The sequence below is a fragment of the Poecile atricapillus genome, chromosome Z (genome assembly GCF_030490865.1).
Source record: "Poecile atricapillus isolate bPoeAtr1 chromosome Z, bPoeAtr1.hap1, whole genome shotgun sequence".
In the NCBI taxonomy this organism is placed as follows: Eukaryota; Metazoa; Chordata; class Aves; order Passeriformes; family Paridae; genus Poecile; species Poecile atricapillus.
The window spans coordinates 87,094,271-87,114,528 of NC_081289.1; the positions used below are offsets into that span (position 1 = coordinate 87,094,271).

Here is a 20,258-nt window from a genome sequence, read left to right on the forward strand (position 1 = left end):
CTGACAAAAAGTTCACACTTTTTTTATTGCATTTACTTTCCTATTTTCCTGAGAACCTGTCCCTCTCTACAATTAGCTGCCATTCTCTTCTTGGAAAGAGGAAATAGACACAGCTACTCAGGTAAAGAGAGATTTTTAGACATTCTCTTCCATGTAAGCTTAGAACAAGAACAGCTCTGTATAGAACCCAGAAGTTGAAAAAACCCACCAACCCACAACGCTGTAGTAATCAGCACATCAAATTGGGACTTTGATCTCATTTTTCCTTGAAAGAAAATTGCAGAAAACTGCGCAGCTGAAGTATGATCCACAGCATCAGAGGGGTCTGCTGAAAGCAGAATGCAGGCTCTTTCCATTTTAGAAATCCCTGCTGGCAAGGTTAGTTTCATTTTTATTGGGTTTTGGGGAACCAGTGCTAGTCTCTTTAAATAAGGAAAACACAGAATACTGCTACAAGAGAAATAAACAACACTTCTCTCAGGTGGAGAAAAGAGGCAGCATTGCGGTAGGGAACAGGCTTTTAAAAATTTGTCTCCTGTGGAGCTTGGAGTTTGCTTTGTAAGATGCCAGATCGAGGAGTTGATGGGTTTTCTTCTCCTTCAGACTAAAACCAGAGCTGTCATTTACTTCTAAGATTAGTTTAATACTTCAGTTTATTATTTGCCTGACTTCAGCGACAGAGCAGTGGTCAGGGTTGGTTCTGAAATAAAATTACCTATTAGCACGATATCAGCTTAATGGATTACGTCATGGTTCCCTTTTTATGTGCATTGCTCTTTATTGCTCTCACTCCTGCTATATAAAAGTGGGGGGGGGAAATCTCTTGAATTGCAAATGAGGTGCGGGTGGACCTCTAAAACCCTTCTTCCAGCAAAGCTCTTGATTTTATTCATCAGCTTCGCTTTCCAGAGGTTACAATTTTTTCATTTTCAACAAGAAAATTAGGAAATGCATCAGTGATACTCCGAAAGAGCCAAGTTGTTTAGTTCCAATCTCAATAAAACAGTCCTTAGAGGACTTACTTTCTGGTTCAAGGAACAGTTCAAACCAAACTTAGATGCTAAGTGACGGGATTGTTGGAAAGAAGGGTAGCATCAGGAAAATTACATATTATTTTGTTACGCCACAGATGAACCACAGTTGCTGACAGTGTCAGTAGAGAGCAAAAGAGCTGTCAGATTTGGGGGAGGGCTCCCTAATCACAGAAAACGTGGGATTGTCCTTGTTCTCCTTTTCCCACTGCTGCCCAACTCCTACTATCTAGTAGCTGTGGCATGTGTACAGTTTACTGCTAATTAAGTTATTCTAACACAAATTTACTTAATCCTAGAGCTTCCGTTTTTCCCACCTCCAGTCAGCAGAACCAAGTTTTGTTGCCATGGCATAATCTTGTCGAGGACGGGAATTTAAATAATGCCACTGGCTGTGCACGACCCTTGGCACTCGGAGCACGGTTTGGAAACACGTAACTGCAAATGAGGAGGGAGCCACCCCATACCCTGCTCCACACACACATGAGGAGGGGTGGCAGATAATGTGAACAAAAGCTGCCACTGCATGGAGACAATGGGAGGAGGAGACACAGCAAACTTAGAAAAAGGGGGTGTGTGCCTGGGTGTGGGTGAGTGAGAGGGAGATGGCGAGGGAGTACCCTTCCCACGAGAAAAAAGATGACAGACCCAGTTTTTCACAGACTGGAAGCCAGATATTCAGACAGCAAAGCTTTATGGGCTTTGGCTGAGCTCTTCTGATTTATATTGGCTGTGTATTTCTGCCTGATAACATGAAATAATGCCTTTGTGAATTGACACAAAACTTTATTTGGTAATAGCTAATACAGGAGTCATGTATCCCAAATGACAAAAAATGTAGCAGGCTGCCAGAAATTTTGTTCCATGTCAGTTGCTCATTAATAAAATCTAAGCAGTTCTCAAATCTGAGCTAGCCTTTCTGGTGCACTGAAACTGTCTGCAAAAGTCAACACTTTTTCAAAAACAAGCAAACAAACAAACAAACAAACAAAAACCAACCCAGCCTAAACACAACAACCCTAAAATAAAAACTCTCAGAATTTGTTTTGATTGTTTTACAGATAATTAGATAAAACATAAACTTAGGATCACTGTATTTCAATGTATAAAAAAAGCATGAAAGCAGTATCTCATATAATAGCCCAAAGATTTATTTAGCTAGTTTTCAATGAATCTTGTTATAAAATGCTTTGGCTAACACCTTTGCTTGTGTACAAATTCGCTTCCAATCTCGAGATTTACTGCTGCCTTTGAAGGAAATTCAGTATTTGAATTACAAGCTTTCAATCATACTAGATAGGCACGGATGACCCATTTTCTGAAGTTTGTTACTTAAAGATTACGTCTGAGTTTCAACTTGTATCAAATAGTCTTGTCAGCCCAGGAAGGACTTTTTTCAGTAACAGGGAGGGGGGAAAGAATATGTCAAAGAGGTTTTGAGTTACTGAAGGAAAAAAAAAAGCTTAAGAAGATTTTCATGCCTGTGTAAGTACAAAACAGACCAGGCCTTTATTCTTTTTTGTAGGTCACAAGATCCTGGGACTACATAAGCACTCTCATTGTAGGAAGTTGCTTTATACAAATAAGGAAGAATGCATATTCACATACTAGTACATGTTATGACCCAAATATTGGCATTCTTCACATAATTTGTGCACACAAAATTATTTGCATTATTATTTGTGCACAAAGCTGTTTTCTGGCTTTTCCTGCTGTAATGCCAGTCACTCGGGCACTGAGACAGTCTAACTGCATCAATCTCAGTCTGGGAACAAACTATGAAAACAGCAGAGCAAAATCTGCAAAGAGGATTTACTACCACCTCACTGCAAATAATTTCCTAATTTAAAGGGAAACAAATAAGGAAAGCAAAGGGAACTCAGTCATGAAAAGGAGGAAATCCTGCCACCACCTTTCAAACCTATTCAACCATCTGCCCTGCCCCACTCATTATCACACTAAACACAGCAGAAATACCTCGGAGCCCAGGCAAAGCACAGGGCTTTGCCACTTGCAGCAGGGCTGACCTCTCCTTGTACGACCACCACCACCACCACAGCTCCTGTGGAAGGATACTCGCTCCCTGCCTGGACTCGAGGTCTTGCCGTGAGGGCCCTGAGCTCTGTCGCCCAGAGTCCCGGCAGTGCGGGGCGTGCAAGGAGCCCGAGGAAGCTGCAATTAGACAGAGCAGCTGCGATGGCTGGCTAAGGGAACAGGTGTGTTCTTCCAGCAGCCAGGGACACGACTCTGAAAGCATCGCTGAGTGACCGTGCTGGTGTAACGCAATTATCAATTAGGTGGTGCCGCACAGAGATCCACAGGCAGCTTTCCCCCACAGGACTCATCCGACCACCCAGGAGATGGGGAGTGGCTGTTTGAGAAGAAAGCCAGGCAGCTCCCAGAGACTGCCAAGGGCTTTGCAGACAGGGCTGGTGGTGAGAGGCTGCCTGTTCAGCAGCTGTTCCCCTTCATTCTTGGCTATCCCACCCACCACTTCTCCCATCTGCAGCAACAGCCTGGTTTTATGTGGCACATGCAGAAAGGTGCGTATTTTTCCAACGGAGGACCAGAAAACAGGCAGGAAACAAGCTACTACTTGAGAGGCAGCTTGCACGGAGGTCCCAAATAGGATCTGGGTCCAAGAGCTCCTAAACTGGACCACCCACCCTTGCTAATCTGGAGCCCTCATGCACTCATTCTGCATCTCTCATGTAATTCCCACTCTAAGATTGTCACAGGTAGGGAGATGAAGTGTTAACTCAGATCTCTGCCAGGCTAGCAGGTGTGTAATGGGTGTAGCCCCGCTGAGGCTGACAGTGCAAGCTGGGCTAAGCAAACTGAATGGGTGGCTCTATGTGCAATTTTTATAAAAAGATGTGCTCATGTCTGCACAGTACAGCTCTCCAAAAAACTCAAGGCACTAAATTCAATTAACCTTGAAGAAGCATATTAGGTTGTCTTTTTTGTCTTATGATTTAAAAAACATGCCTAAATCAGCAAAATTACACTCAAATAATTCTAACAAAAAATGCATCTGTGCACAGAAGAATTATTCTTTAAAATTTGTCATTATTGGTGAGCACAAGTGGAATAAAACAATGAGGACAGAATTGCTTTTCCATGGAACTAAATTATTTTTTCTGGCAACTTCCCTCTTTCAGGTCTCAGAGGAAGGCAGAGGCATGTAGTCCTAAAGCACAGGTGTAATGCATCACAAAACTTTAGCTGATAATTTAGCATGGTTTCTAATATGTCTTGCTAACAGGCTGCAAAACTCTCTCTGCAAGACAGTCCTAAAAATAATGTGTCCATCAGAGAAGAACTCTGAATATTCCTTGTCTTCTCCTTTCTCCTCTTAAAGCAGTAAGAGGGGAGTGCTACTGACCTAGCAGCAATGTAGAGGGTCCTGTTCATGACCATGACAAGCTGGATGTCCAGCCGGTGCCTCTGTGTGGTGTTCCGCCCTGGTTTGTGACCCACAAACACCGGATACTGTCTTGTATCTGGAGGAAGGAAAAAAAATCAACAGGGTCAAAAGAGAATAACAAACTGAAATGGTGTTAACATGAAGCACCAGGGGGCCCAGCTATAGCCAAAACCGGTGGTTTCTGTTCTGCCCTGGAAGCACAGACTGGGGCTGGAAGGCATGAGCACAGAGAGCTGGAGAGTTCCTCAAGGTTACAGTCTCTGCTGCTGCAAAGGAGAAAGTCACCACCTTTGCAGAAGACAGAAACTGTGAAGTTTTTGAGCATAAAGCTGTTCTGGAGCTCTTGGCACACAGGTACATGGCACTTTCTCACAGTTTCTCTTTCACTGCTTGCAGAGCTTTAATGCTTGCTCCTGGCTGACAAAGCATGTCTATCAGGACAAAACTATTCCATAGTGGCCTATCAATTACCATGACGTCTGGACTGGTAGTGGCTAGAGCAAAAGGCTTGGCTCTCATTGGTTCAAACTACCAGTTCCCTGGGTTTTCTACGGGACTTGACTGCTGTCATAGAACAGCTGCAGGGATTTCTGAGGAATGGTGGGAAATCACCACTTGAACTTTATGAAGTGAAAGTCACTGCACATTATTTTGGCATCCAGTCTGTATGCCAGCCCTTCTGGCAACTGGATTGGAATCCCTGTACTGAGCTTGTGCTATCAACAAGTCAGCTTTCCCCCCACTTCTACCAGTCAGCAAGAGCATTTATTGTCTATTCCCATTATATTTTTTGGGTGAGAACTCAGCACACACCACTGCTCCTCAGATGGGTGCGCAACCTATAACAATAGTGAACACTTCTGATCAAGGGCCACTTCACATTCATGCATATCATAGGATCACAACATCTAGGTACACAAAGAAGGAGCTAATTAAGTAAATAATTAAGTAAATAACAGAAGACAGGATGAGGATAATCTCATGAGCATTATCACTGCAGATCTGCTGCAAGTGAGTATTATACAGAGCTGACTAGCATCTAGCTATTCCTTTTCCCCATTAATATGCTTTCCCAGAAAACTGAGCTCTTTGTGGGAGTCTGTTTCCTCAGAAACTCATCTGCTGCTTTAGTATTTTCAGCTATTGTCTTCTAAGAGCATTGTACCTGTCCTGGGTCAAAGTATTGGTTCACATCATGGCTTCAGCAAAGCACCTCAAAGTGTCATGTGCCACAAAGTCTGGTGATAAAACTATCATCAGATACAACAGATAGAAAAAGGAACTTCTCTCCAAACCAGGTGCTGAGAACTCTTGAAGAAATAAATTAAGACACCAGGCAGGATTTACATTCAGGAGCTTAATCCTTCTGATCATGTCCTAATGCAAAATGCCAAGTTTTACTGTCAGGGTGTTTTTTGTTCAGTAATGTTTCCTCTGTAAATCATGGACATAGAACAAATAGGGGCATCCATGTCCACTTCAGCATGCCATGATGCAGAGGAAAAATTATATCATGTTCTATTTCTCCAAAAGGACCACGTCTGGCAAATCATTTTGCAAGAATGATTAGCGCTGCCATTCTGGAGGGTGAAAATGTTGATGCTGAAGATCCAGTGGCCACACTAGCCAGGAAGCGCCTGGTTTGATTCTGAGCAGTTCTTCCCTGTTGCTGTATCCCAGACGTCTCTTGGCATTTGCAGCACATCAGGTGTGCCTTGGAGTCTCATATTTCAGACTGGTGTTACACAGGACAGAAAAGTTTATGGGCACCAAGGTCATTCCAAAGCACAGTAAACACGGGCAATTTTAAAACCAAATTCCTGAACAAATAAAGAATTGAACACTGGCCTGATCTTGGCTGACTTGCTATTCCCTGTGTTTTTAGAGGCCCAGATGATAAAGACTTCCTTATAAACATTTGAAACTTTGGGACTTAGAAGAATTTTCTTTGCCATTATCACAATTGAGCTGAGGCAAATGTGAAAGAAATAGTTAAGCCAAGCCTGATGTCCACAGTAAAATGCACAGAAAGCTCTCCACCTGTTTAGCCAGCAGATCTCAATATGCAGCTGTTGGTATTACTCTAGATTTTGGAGAGTTTGCCAATCTCTACTGGTAAGAAAGGAGAAACCTTCTGTCACAAAAGATTCTTTGTCTTGATTTGCTGTTTAGCTACAATTCCATCTTAGGAAAAATAAATGCCTAATGCTCAAGCAGAATTCATCTGAGCTTAAAGAAGTAAATTCAATTATTTGTATTAGATTAACAAATAGTAAGACCATGTGAAAAAGCCATGTTCTTATATGATTACTAGAGAATGTAAATTGGCTGATATGGGAGAAATCAAGACAAAATAAATATATCCACTGCAACTGTATTTAAGTATTTAAGTAGTGTTGATTTGAAGTCTTCTGATCAGTACTTCAGTACAAATGAAGTCCTCTGGCCCCTTATACTTACAGTTGCCATGCGAAATACTGATAGGCTCAGAATCTTCTGGGAAACCAGCCCCAGCAAAGTGTAGCAGTGTGAAATATAGCAGCAAGGCTTCTGACCTCATAGTAGTTCAGCTGTGAGGCTTCACTTCTTCACTTCACCCTGTGGAAGAAAAATAAGAGTTTAATCACCTTCTGTTGGACCAGAGCTTTTAAGAGTCTGTTGAAAGTAGAGGGAGCTTTTCTCCTCAAGCCTCTCGCTGTACCTGAGGAGGTGTGATGTGTTTCTAAGCAGAAACTGCCCTGCAAAGCCAGTTATTCTTCAGCCCATGCCCCAGCAGGACCACATCTTGCTTGAGGATAGACTTAAGGACCTGTGTGTTACAAAAAAAAATTCTGCCTATGATGCTTATATGCAATAAAGATGCTTCATCTCCTGCACTGATCGACAGCTGACAAGAGTATTCCGAGAAATATTTTATTTTCCCCTTCTTTGGTTTACATAATTAGATGATGACATGATGACACACACCATAAATAAAAAAACCAAACCCACACTACATTATTCTGGTTAGAAAGAGATTAAGAATTATACTACAGGACTGATTCATACCCTGCAGAGTTGTGAATCAAGTGAAGAAACACTGAGAGAGCTTGATGGAGCATTCAGAACATGTCATTGGGCTTTACCATAAAAATATGTGCCCATAAATTTAGGTGTCGTAAAACCAGTACTCCAACTTGTGATAAAATACGGAAGAAAAGAACTGTCTAAATCCAGCATATTTTTCCTTGTGCTCCACTGATGCATTCATTCATTCATTCATTCAGATTTCATGTACAAAAATATCCCTAAATCTTCAAGATAAAAGGAACCACTGGGGCATTTGGATACAGTGAGAAAACCCAGCACATAATACAGTAAATACTTCATAATTCTCAGGCAAATTTCACAGAGACATTGATCTGTAGGGGAAATCAGTGCAAAAGTGGGGTTTTCTTTTCATCCTTTCCAGAGTTTCAAACCTTTGATGCTGCCTGCCAAAGATTCCTTTTGAACAAAGCTATTTTACAGTGGTCTCTCACTCATTCAAGATTTATGGGCAGAAAGTCAAACTTCATAACCTACATAGTCTTTGAAAGTTAATTTGGCAAACAAAGTGCTAACTTGCCCTTCTGCAGCACTATTTAATATTAGATACCTGTGTCTCCTTTCTTGATGCCAAAAAAAGCATTAGCAAGTCTTAAATGTTGGATTCCTCATTTTTTAACCAATAGAAAAATGTCACAATAATTAATTTGCCTCATCAGATATTTGCTTTCAAATAAAATTTCAGTTGCTATAAATGGTGTGGAGCGGGGGATCTGTTGCAGGGTGATAGAGTCCATAAGGACTACTGATTTATTACACTCTCTGTGTTAGTCTATTATTATTTCAACACACAAATTGGGATTTTGGCTGATTCTCTGTTTCTATTAACAAAATAACTGAAAGGCCAAGTTAGACCAAGAATAGGAAAAAATAAAACATGATGCAAGGCAGTGACTGACAACTGAACAAAGTTTCACATAGATGGTGAGGGATAAAAATAGCAAGAATAAATGCGATACAATGCAGACACTGTCTGTCTGTTATAACTTATAGAACGCATACTAAAAGATAGTACATACAAGCCCCCATAGAAGTATTTCCATCTATCACTGGTTAAGCCAATAGCTCTGTATGATTACTGACACAGCTACATCTGCCTGCAGACACTTCCTCTACGCATTTCCTCCTTTTGTCTTTTTAGTCACCTCTTACATTTTCTCTTGACTGTTAGCTCTCTGGGGTAGAACTTGTTTCTTTCTATTTGTTGTCATTTGGGGTCTTTTGGAATGCCCAAATAAGAAATACGCAGCAGAAGTAAATAGCATGCTTGGAAAACCAGTTTCCCTCTAAAGGTTTTAATTAAAAGCAATATATACACATTAAAGGGGCTAATTTCTTTATCTCTATGCAATTTTTCAAAATGTCACTTTGCTGGTTTAAAAATTTTGTCCTTGTAAGTACACTGCAAAATGATAAACCAAAATGCCTTGATACACAAATTGATTGAAATTATTTTTTCCTTGAAATTGCTAAAATCCAATGTACAAATCTTTTCTGAAATTTACATGAGGAACAACATTTTAACAGGAAGAACTTAGGAAGCAATCCAATTCTCCCACTTAAACTGGAATAATCTACAGTATCAGTCTGCAGGCTAACAATCCAAACCACCTGGCTCACAGTGAGACTCCAGAGCACAAGAATAGCTGCTTTCTGTTACTCCCCATCATAACAAAACCCACTATCTAACAACGTGAGGAAAGCACCACTGTAGGGCAGACACAGCTCTGCCACTCCCCTTTAGAGCCTGAAAAACTTGTCCCATGGGTGATTCTGCACCATCAGTCTCTGCTTCTCATTCAGACGTGTGTACTGCTCCGTGTAAATCTGTGTGGGAGACAGCTTCCAGGAAAATGAACAATGCTCAGCACGCTCACTTTGTGATTCCATGTACATGCTATTGGGCCAGATCTGCTTTCTTTTACCTGGGAAAAAAGCCAAACTGACAAATGAACTGACATAGATTGGTAGGTTTATAGGCATATGAAATTCCCTCTCCTTCTTAAGGGGATTCTTTTGGGGAAGAAAAGAGGGAGAAGAGAGGAAAAAAGTGTAATTCTCTCTTGCTCTGATGTCAACATAGTTGTTCAAATTCAAATACAAATTCAAAATGTGTATGCAAAACATTTGCTTTGACATGTCAATAACTCAAGTGGACTACACGTGTATCAGTGTCTGTGCCAATAAATTAACACTGAGGAGGACTAAATTGCATCCAAATGCAGCTTTTCTTCAGAGATAATTATTCAAACATATTGTCACTTTTGCAGTTCTTACAATGGCAGAAAGAGCCATACTGTTTCAGTGGAATTTCAGAAAAGTGCTGATTCAAGAAGGTCACAATTATTTTTAGTACAATTTTCACTGTGGTTGTGCCTCTGGGACTGATGCAAATGTTCTCACTTGCAACTGTGCTGAAATTACTTTTAATCAAAAGAGATTGTGAACACAATGTCTGATGAAGACAAGTAGTTAGTGAGACAGTGATGCCAAGTGAGTACCGGCAATGTCTAAAAATAAAAGTTTTGCAAGCATCAATGAAGAGCTCTCCACCATTCATGCAGAGATCTGAACTGCAGTTCCCTCTGGCCTGCACTAAACCATACTGGTTGAGAGAAAACTGGGTCTGAGAACTCCAGTTCTCCTGGTCCAAAACATTGTTACTCTTGTTTAAGGAAGCTACTGGTGACAAGAGTGAGTCTTGATGGTCTTTTATGATACTAAATGATACTAAATACATGATACTAAATATACATGGCATGATACTAAAATACAGCCCTGCAAATATTTAAGAGTATGTTTTATAACCTATGTCTAATCCAGCCATTGAATTGGCAGATTAGATTTCTTTCAAGCTTCTAAAAACCCCAAGAACAATCTGCTTTTTGCATTCCTAAATCAAGGAATGTATGATTTTATTGGAACATACATTGTTGCTCTGATTCTTCTTTCTGAAGCTGATGTTTCAAATACCTGTGTAAGACATCTTTTTCTGTCCACTTATATGTTCCCTCCTTTTTGTCATTATTATAATTAAGTGTAAATAAACCACATGATGCCTCTTAATGTATATAGAAATCAAAGTTCTGCCTCCTGCAGTGGAATAGGTTTCTCTCTACACTTCAGTCCAAAGATGAATCACTTGTAAGTAGGATGTTTGGATACCAGTACAATGTAGTTGCTATTACTATTATTTTTACTTAGTCTATCTATACATATACATATGCATACACATACACATACAGATGCTTGACGTAGGATCATTTACTTTTGTAAAATTCATGTTGTTGGCATGAAGGAGTTTCCGAAGCCAATAAAGTAATGATCATTTTAAAACAAGGTAAAAAGTCAAATTTTACTGTGCCGAGTTCCTTCCACAATGGTTATCCATGGCTGTTTAAGCCAAAATGAAGCCACCATGATGAGCTTTGTTTTTTGCTGTCTGGTATTTTTAGCATTTACAACAGTCTGGGTGGAAATGCATACAGAATATCTGCTTGGTCAAGGGAAGAATTACGTGGCTCCTGCCACAATGCCCTAGTAGATAGGTTATTATATCTACAGCTTGTTTGTTCCAGTAGGAACACAAATCCAATGAAAAATCTAAACGGAAAAGCGAACTTCCTGGTAAGCTCCATAAAAGTGCGAGGGCAGATTTGATCCTGAGAACAAATTCAGCAGCAACAGCAATGACTGCAAAGGCACATCTCTAACAAAAGGGATGTTCTTCCATGTTAGAAAACCTCCCATCTTTTTGTTTCAACTTCACTGTACATTCAGCTAATCCCAGCGTAACTCCAAGAAAAATTAAAGTATGCAACCATGTCAGAATTTTCCCATGGCACAGCATGACTGCTCTGTAATGAATAGATCTCGTTATATTCATTTATTACAGAACTTCTTTCTACCATGATGGGTTGCGTTCATGCACAACAGCTGCACTTGGATCCACAAATTATAAAGCTTAATGTGAGAATCACTGGACAAAATTCCATGGTCTGTGTTATGCATGAAGCAAGGCCAGAAAACCTACTGGCCCTAAAAGCCTGTGACTGTCCTCAACAAACTCTTTCATTTCTACGAATATGTAGAAATAGTTTATTCTTCAAAAAGACAGTCCAGCAATAAGGAACAGCACTGTGAACCAAACATTGAGGAAACTAAAAAGTAAAGCCAGATGAATTTGAATTACTGCATAAGGAAAAGTGCACAACAGGGAAAGCTGCAGCCCACATGAACTGGTCCTGGAAATACTCAGCAAATAGCCCTTAGAATCATAACCAGCAAAAGCACAAGTACAATTAAAAAGCAGGGAAGAAACTGATTTGTGTTTCATAACAGAGGTTAAAAGATTAGAGATTCTTCTGTGTTAAGAGCTTTAAAGGCACACAGGTGATTTAGGAGCCCAAGTCCCACTCCAGTGTCTCCAGAGCAAGCTCTGCCCTTACATAAAAAGCATGTATGATCTACACAGCACATGCTTTGCCGTGCCGAAGGCAGAGCACAGAAACCAGTTGGACAACCCCCCTGCTGTTCCCTGCTATGGTACAGATTTGCCTTCAACTGTTCAACTGTTCAACAATTGCCTTTAATATCCTTCAGCTCCTTTGGCTAAATTTAAATCTGGCTAATTTTCCTTCGGAAATCTCTTAGTGGAAAACACCGCCACTGCTATTTACCCTTTTAAACTCATGGTTCCCAGAAAGTGAAAGATAAGAGTTCTGTGCAAGTCAGAGGAAGGAATTAGGAATAATGTAACAACAAAAATAAAAGAGAAGAATACAACCTGAAGGCTGCAGCTCCCAGAGAATGAGGAAAAGTTAGGCTGGCACCAGAGAGCCATTCAGGAGAGCATCTTTTGTCTATGCCTGCCTGTGTGGTGTGCTAGCTGCTGCTCAGCCACCTTGCATGGCTGCACCAGGCAGCAGAAGGGCTCCTGCAAAATGCCTGGTCCGAGTGGTGCCAGGGGGATCAGACAGATGTGAGTGAACAGAAGCTCAGCAGGTGCTTGGGAAGCTCGAGAGAGATGAGACACAAGCAGCTATCAGCAAGAGGCAGCATGGAGTGCCAGACACTGCAACTGAACTGGCAATGGCAGGGCAGTGTCTGGGATGGACAGCTTTTTCACCCATGCTGTCCTTTCTCTACCAATTGCTGCTCAGTCACCTGAATGGTGGTGCAGGTGGCTACACGGACTCAATGCCAGCTCCATGCCCATCATCACAACCAACCTCCAACATCTTTTTGTGACTGAGGGTGCAGCCATCATTCATCTTTCCTCTCCTGCGCTGCTCCTGTTGTCTCTACAGCTGGCCGTACATTTCACGTGGCCAAAAAAGCGCTCTTGCACTCCAGGTAGCTGGCCCTTATGCCAGGGAGATTGGTGCATGAATGCATTGGGGTAATCATCTGTGCTCTTTCAGATCTCCTGGTAACAAGGCATTGCTCCTCAACACTGGTGATGGGAGAGAGGCAGTGGCCAAGGGAAGCCCACACCTGTCTGGCAACAGTGTGGACCCTAAATTATGTGTATGAAGCAACACTCTCTCTCATTTGTGCATATCAAGAAGTTCTCCCTGACTGTAAGAGGACTGCATGGGTGCCCCCTGCTATACACGCTTTACTAGCATTTTAATTGGATTCAGTACTGCTTACTCATTGCCCAGCTGCTGTGGGCTGCATGCCAGGCATGACGATCAGGCCCAAGGGAAAGACACCAATAAGAGTGATTTTCCCTCATATAGTAAGCAACAGTACCTACCTTCATTGAAAACAATAATATGAACTTCATTACTAGTTTAATGAAAAACAGATACACAGGCCGTGCATATTTTCTCACTAAGACTTGCAAAAATGCATCTAAAATAAAATTTCTGCCCAAATACAAAGTACTTTCACGCAGATTCCAGGGGTAATTGCTTATTTTTTTCAAGTTTATGCAAACCTGAATCCATACCAACTTTTCTCTCCCCTCACTTGCACCTTTACAAGGCCATACCTTGCACAATAATGTCACCTGTGATATGTGGCATTGCTACCTCCTGCCTCAGTAAGCTATAAACTGAAAAGATCTGGACAATCCCCAGGCAGCAGTGATGAGCCTCAGCCTGTCGAATGGGAGTAGCAGGTGTCAAGTCAGTAGGCAAAACTCAGCATGCTCCATGCGGGCAACCTGTCCTGTCAAGATCCACGTTGCTGCTCCCTCCAGTGCGGCGCAGAAGGAAAATGCAAAGAACAAATGGAGGCTTAAATAGAAGAAACCCTCCTCTGACCTGAGTGAGACATCTCTGATGACTGCAGTGTTAATAGGATGCTGCTGTTCAGAGGGGAAACAGTCAGAAGGAAGATGAACATCTCCCAGATGGAATTAGAAGCGTCTAAGGCCTATCGATTTTGGTTGTAACCTTTACTGTAAACAGTCCACAGGGGCCTCATCAGCCACCTGTTCAGTGATATTTGCATTGAAATATAGAGCCAACGCAAATGAGAAAATGGCCACAGTTCCTTGCTAAAGCATCTGCTCTAACAAGATGTATCTATCTGTGCATCACCAGCAGCAGCACAGGTACAGGTTTTAAAGGAAGGGGTAATGCAGTGGCACTAGCTCTCTCACATGGCTCTGAAATAACAAATGCTCCATTTGTCATGATGTTGATGGTGGTGGTAGTGATATTATATCATGCAATATTTCACTTTCTAATAATTGCTCAGTTTTATATCGAAATCAGGCTTGCCAAAACTGGGAGGAAAGCCATCTGTGCCTGGAGGATGGCTGCCAGAAACATTTGCAATTTTATTTTGGGGTTATAAACCTGCAGAATGGAACAAAGGCAATGCCTAAATAACTTCTTTCACTCAACATCCCCAATCATATAGAGCAATAGACCTAACTCTGAAACAGCTTGGTCAGTCATTACAAAGATGTCTTTCTTATTTTTAAAAGTCTCACTCATTTAAGAGATAAAACTAGCTCCATTGATTATTTGTGGGACTTCAGCAAAACTCTGTCAAGATTCTGAATTGATTTGAGAGCTAAATGTAGCAATCACTGCCTTTTGAAAGGAGAGTGGACCATCTCTAATATATACTTTGCTGTTCCATCTCGGCATGCTTAATAGAAAACAGATACACTACCAGCAACACCATTACTCTCTCCAGCATTCATTTTGCCTGGGAAATATCAGTGCCAGTTAACTGACCTGCTATTCCCTCACCTGATAGATGGAATAAAAATGATGAAGCTGCAGGTGACCCAAAGATGTAACGGAAGAAAAATGTGTCCTTCCTTTCTTCTCCTTTTGGACAGCAAAGGTAAAACACCAGGTCTGGTATGTTTTCACAACAACCTTTACAAATGTCACTGACTAAAAGTTAGACACGGCCCTGCAGGCATTGTCTCAGCAGCCACATGAACACTGCAAGGGCATGTAGAGATAGGATGAGGGGAAATGGTTTCAGACCGGGAGGGTGCTGAGGCACTGGAATAAGTTGTCCAGAGAAATTGTGCAGGTTACATTGCTGGAAGTGCTCAGTGTCAGGTTGGATGGTCCTTTGAGCAGCCTGGTCTAGCAGAATGTGTCCCTGCAAGGGTGTTGAAAGAAGATAATCTTTAAGGTCCCTTCCAACCTAAACAATTTCACGACTCTGTGATTTTAATATCCCCATGTTTAAAGTTTAGTGTAATCACAAATAGCTCTCCTTTGTTTTTTGTTATGCAAGAAACACTCAAGCACTTAAATATGAGCCCCAGCTATATTCTCCAGGATGCTTGTCCCATTCACTTGAAATTGAAATGTCCATGTTTTAACATGATGGAACAGTAGAGAAATGCAAATCATCACATTTAAGTCAGCTGTTAATCAGAGCACACTGCTTAGCTGTTGTGCAATTTGGCCAGTTCTGCCCCTAAATCCATTTATGCAAAAATTTGACTCATTAACCTGCCTTGATTTACCTGGAGAGAAATAGCAAATTTTATCTGGTTATTTTTTCAAATGGCAACCAATCAACTTCGTCATGAAGTGGTTTGACACTGCATTAAACTACATATCTACCCTAAAACGTGAATGAAATCTACCGTAGCACTTCAAATACTCAAGAACATTACCATTTACATAATAATTGTTCCAGCAGTGGATAACACACTACCTGAAGGTGACAGTCACCACTACAGAGTGCACCAATTGTTCCACACCACAACAGTTTAGTCATGGCAGGGGGACTCAGGTCAAACCTCAGCATCGTATTCTGGGCATGGATGCTCAGCACAAGGACACAGTGTGGTCAAGCAATCGGAGTTATGACAGGCAGAAAAAAGGGGAAGGCTTTTTCTTCTGGAAACCTGGCAAAGTCTTCAAGAAAAATTATGTTTTCCTTGACAGATTATGGGTTTTTTTGACAGATTTAAAAAAAAAAAAAAATCCAGATAAGAAAAGAGTTCTCTATATGTATTTATAATTTTAGCCCCTATTATGTTTATTAGTTATGTTAAATTACTCTATACCTTACAGAAATGTATTAAAGAAGAGCATGAAATAAGACTACCACAAAAACTCAGAATGTCCAAAAATGAAGGATGTCCACAAAACAAATGTAATCCCTGAGAGAAAATATTTAAAAAGCTGTGGATAGACACAGGTAGAAGCAAAAACCAGAAGACTCCAAGTACTAAGAAAACAAAAATTAACTGAGAACATTGCCTCTCAGAACCGCCTTGGAAATGTCTCTCCCTTAGACAAGCATCCATTCCTGTGTGCCCATACAGCAACAGATATTCACCCAAATTTAAAAGGCTCAGATCACAGGAAAGGTTTTCCTGTTAAAACTTTAGAGCAATTTCATAGATCTCTGTCATTCATCATTACTTTCCACTGCCAATGTTTTTTGCTGGTATTTTTGGAAGCTTTAAAGGAATAGAATAAATCTGATCCTGAGACAGAAAATCTATTTAGTTCGCTTTTCCTCCGAGATGAGCATGATGCTTACAAAATCTACCACCTGCAGCTTGCTAGCTAATTGCAAGTGGTGGACTCGGAGTTTTGTTCTGTCTAGATTCAGGCATGAAAAATTCTCAAATTTTAAATCATATAAAATCCCAACAGCTTTATGGACAAGTTAATACTAGAAAGTACCATATCCTCAAGAACTTCCTTTGAGTAAAGAGATCACCTCAATATATCAACATATTTTCCACTCTCCTCTGTATTCCACCAATTCAGGGTTATTAAGAAGACAGAAGGCATAGCAAGAAGTCAACAGATACCTAAGAAATATCAGACAAATGGTTCTGTATGTTAACCTGAACATAAAAGTTAATTACTGTAATTCAGTGTATTTTAAGGGAAAATGCTATATGCCGATAAAATCAATAAACCTCTGAATATAAAAATCCCAGTTCCTGTAGCTAATAGAATAGTTCAAGATAATTTTAATTACTGAGGGTCTATCACTAAGAGGAAACATCAAATATCCGGTCTGATTTCATGGGCAAACTTAAAATTGAGGTGGTGTGCATCGAAAAAAGTAGGAAAAGAGATTATAGTGAGAGTAAGATGAGTCCCTGCACCACAGAAATACACTACTGACACACATTCACCCACATACTGAAGAATACAAGCATCCTTACACATTTGTTCACACCTGCTTCTTAGCACAGCATGAGGGAATTAGAGCAGCATAGAAAAGGAAGTCAAAGCAGCATTGACAAACGCCTGTAGTACAAGTTACAAAAGCAGCAGCTCTGTTATTATTTGCTTTGCTTCTTTGGACAAGCTATGGAGAAAAAGGTTCAGTGTAGCAAGAGAGAACAAGCCCACTGAGTATGACTGCCTGAATGGGGCATGATGGATGAGCTTCCTTGCAGATAGGAAAAGCCTCTAATCCATTCTCCGGCTCATTGCTAGAGCGAGGCAAAGTCATTCTCCTCTTCTGAGGGAAATAACCTCTGCCTTTTCGGTACCACGTGCAGGGTTTTGCAAAGGACAATCCAGACTGTCATCCCGATGAGACTGCTGCCTGTTTCCAGGTCCCACACTAGGGCGGGCTCAGCTATGCAGCCCAAAGCCCCGCAGCAACACAAAGATGTTTCTATACTGCTTGTGCTTCCTATGGCTATTTTAGGAATGATTACATGCATTCAGGTTCCAACAGCAAGCAATGAGAGACAAGGAGGAAGAGAAATCATTTTCATGGCACCAGCACTCAGCTAATGACTGAAACTGAAGCTGAAACACTTTTAATATTCCACATAACAATTTTATGGAGCTGAGAAAACCTGCTCTGTATGTAACAGATTACAAGCATCATCCCAGCAATTAAATAACATCCATCAGCATTAGGATGGGAAGACCCTTTGATGAAAGTTTGACTCTAACCAAAATACCAAGGCTTTCTCAGACAACCAAGGACCTGTTCCCTAGCCTCCTTCTCCCCCACACTCTGCAACTTCAGTCTGTAATGGTGGGTGACACAGGAAAAACAATGATTCATTAGCTGACTGCATCTAAGTGAATTCAGCAAAACTGCTTCATGAGTAGTAACACACAGCTAAGGGTTTTTAGCAAGTCTGCCAGGTGTTTTTTTAACCCAAAGGAATCCTTCCTAGCTTGCCCAACAGAGCTGAAATTCCTCTGCAGGAACAAGGAGGATGACTGCATAGCTGCTGTTATTTCTTACTCTGCAGTTCTGCTGCTTATGTGATTTATATCAAATGCTGCAGAGAGAGTTTCCTCTAGCTGTAGGCTGGCCTCCATAATGTGGACATTGAACTGATCAGCTGCCAGGAGCTGATCTACAGCCAAGACCCAAATTCCTGCCAGAATTTAGAAGGAAAAAAATGCACAAAAGACATTAGCCCAGAGAATCAAATTACTGTTCAATGAAACTTAAGGCCGTATGCACGGACTGTGTGGGACTCACTAGAAAAGACTGAGGAGATCCAGGTAGGCATCAAGGGGAGATGCTCTCAGCTGGACTCCAATCTGTCTTCTCCCCCATGCCCAAAAGCATGACCCATGCCCCACAGGCTGTGCTTGCCTGCACAGTCACACAGCACTTACAACTAAAGGGCATCGACATGTTTTTGTTTATGCCAGTGAAAACGCTGACACTGACATCTGCTAGATTGTGTAGCACCGATTCCCGCTGGACTCCAGGAAGACCTGTAGCTGCTTTACAGCTTGTACCATCTGCATCAGCTCATGCATGAGGTTGCTTTACCTATTTATAAGCCTTCCAGTTATAGAGAATTGTATATATTTAACTTTTACATAAAAGTACTCATACTTGGATGAAGACTCAGTTAAATTTTGCTAACTTTACATGGGCTCTGGGCAAAGTCTCCCATCTAATTTTAGGAAATGGAAATAACCACATCCAAATTCCCTGTGGAATTTGAGGTTATATCTAATCTTTAAAAAGAAGAAATTCTTCTTTTGCTTAGCATTCTTACTGTCTTAGAGAAAGCAAAGCAGATAGTCTTGATCATGTTCTACTGTATTTCTTTTTGTTAAAATTTTCCTGTGAGCAATACAAACCAAGTATTTTTCTGCAGTAAACATCACTACACCAGCTTGAAGTATAAGAGATTCTTTGCACAAGGACCCCTATATTCAACATATGCTTATGAAAAAGTCAGTTCTGCAGTGTCTATGACCATATATATTCATAACTTCTGGTATCCTGAACAACATCACCAATAATGACAAAACTGTGTACTACAATGGCTCAATAATAACAGATTTTTGGGAATTATTCTCTCAATGACTTGCTGCAACAAAGAGATCTAAAGAATACATTTTCAGGCACTTCACCTGTTCTGATGGAAAAAGTATCTTTGAAAGAAAGCACTTAAACCTACAAAATATTTTCTGGAAGCTCTGAAGGACAGAGCTGTTACTTGACACCTCAGGGCTGTTAGCACCAGCTTTTCCTAGACATCAGCCATAGAGGTACCTTGATGAGACACACCAGAGCTTCAAAATGCTTTGACAAAACTTTCAGAAAGGAGAAAGACCTTTACTTAGCTCACTTACCAGCAAGATACACTTCCTGTGTGTGAAGTCAGAAAAAGTCCAGCCACAGAACAAACAGCACTCTGGGAATATGCCAAAGAAAAATTTACTTTAAAACCCCCCAACACTTGAATATTGAGTGTGTTCTCACGTGTTGAAAGCACAGAGGAAAAAAGGTGTGAATTTACCTCATATACCAATGCCTACCATAACATCACTCCCCCATGCAGAGCTAGAAAGCAATCTTTTCTGTCAGAAAATTACCATGCCTTTTTTTCCCTGGGATCCTTAAAGTATTATGTACTATCCCAGGCATGAAGAAACAACCTGCACAGATCTGCATGGAGAAGCATGTGGACAGGAGGGGCAACACAAACCTACGACTAGCAAGATGAAGTTGCAAACTGGCAATGCTCCACAATAAAGTGCTTTTACAAAGAATGGGACTGGTTTGAGACTGAAAACTCTGATGCCTCCACGATAAGGACTGTGAAGAATGCTTGTATGCTTCCCTTCTGAATTCCAAGGAGCTCCCCACAATCCCTTCCCTTTGCAGCACTGACATGTAGGGTCTCTCTCATAAAAGAACTTGGCTTTCCTCACGCAAGAACAGATTTGGCTTTCCTAATACCGGAACAGATTACTCCCCTTCTTCACACACACCCTTACATTCCCCAAAAGCTGAGAATATTATTTCTGCTG

The 20,258-nt window shown here is 41.0% G+C and overlaps 1 protein-coding gene across 3 annotated transcripts in view; it reads right to left on the bottom strand.

Annotated features, from left to right (window-relative positions):
- The window catches only part of SEMA6A (semaphorin 6A), a 118,857-nt gene that overhangs the window by 60,454 nt on the left and 38,145 nt on the right, over positions 1–20,258 (bottom strand). For 2 of the 3 annotated variants that reach the window (XM_058827633.1, XM_058827635.1), the window contains exons 2-3: positions 6,919–7,056; positions 4,417–4,534 (exon numbers count right to left, since the gene is read on the bottom strand). In XM_058827633.1, coding sequence (XP_058683616.1) covers positions 4,417–4,534; positions 6,919–7,018 — 218 coding nt within the window. In that variant the 5' untranslated portion in view covers positions 7,019–7,056. Of the gene's footprint in view, positions 1–4,416; positions 4,535–6,918; positions 7,057–7,159; positions 7,193–20,258 lie in introns of those variants that run through there. The other variant, XM_058827634.1, reaches the window with a different exon arrangement.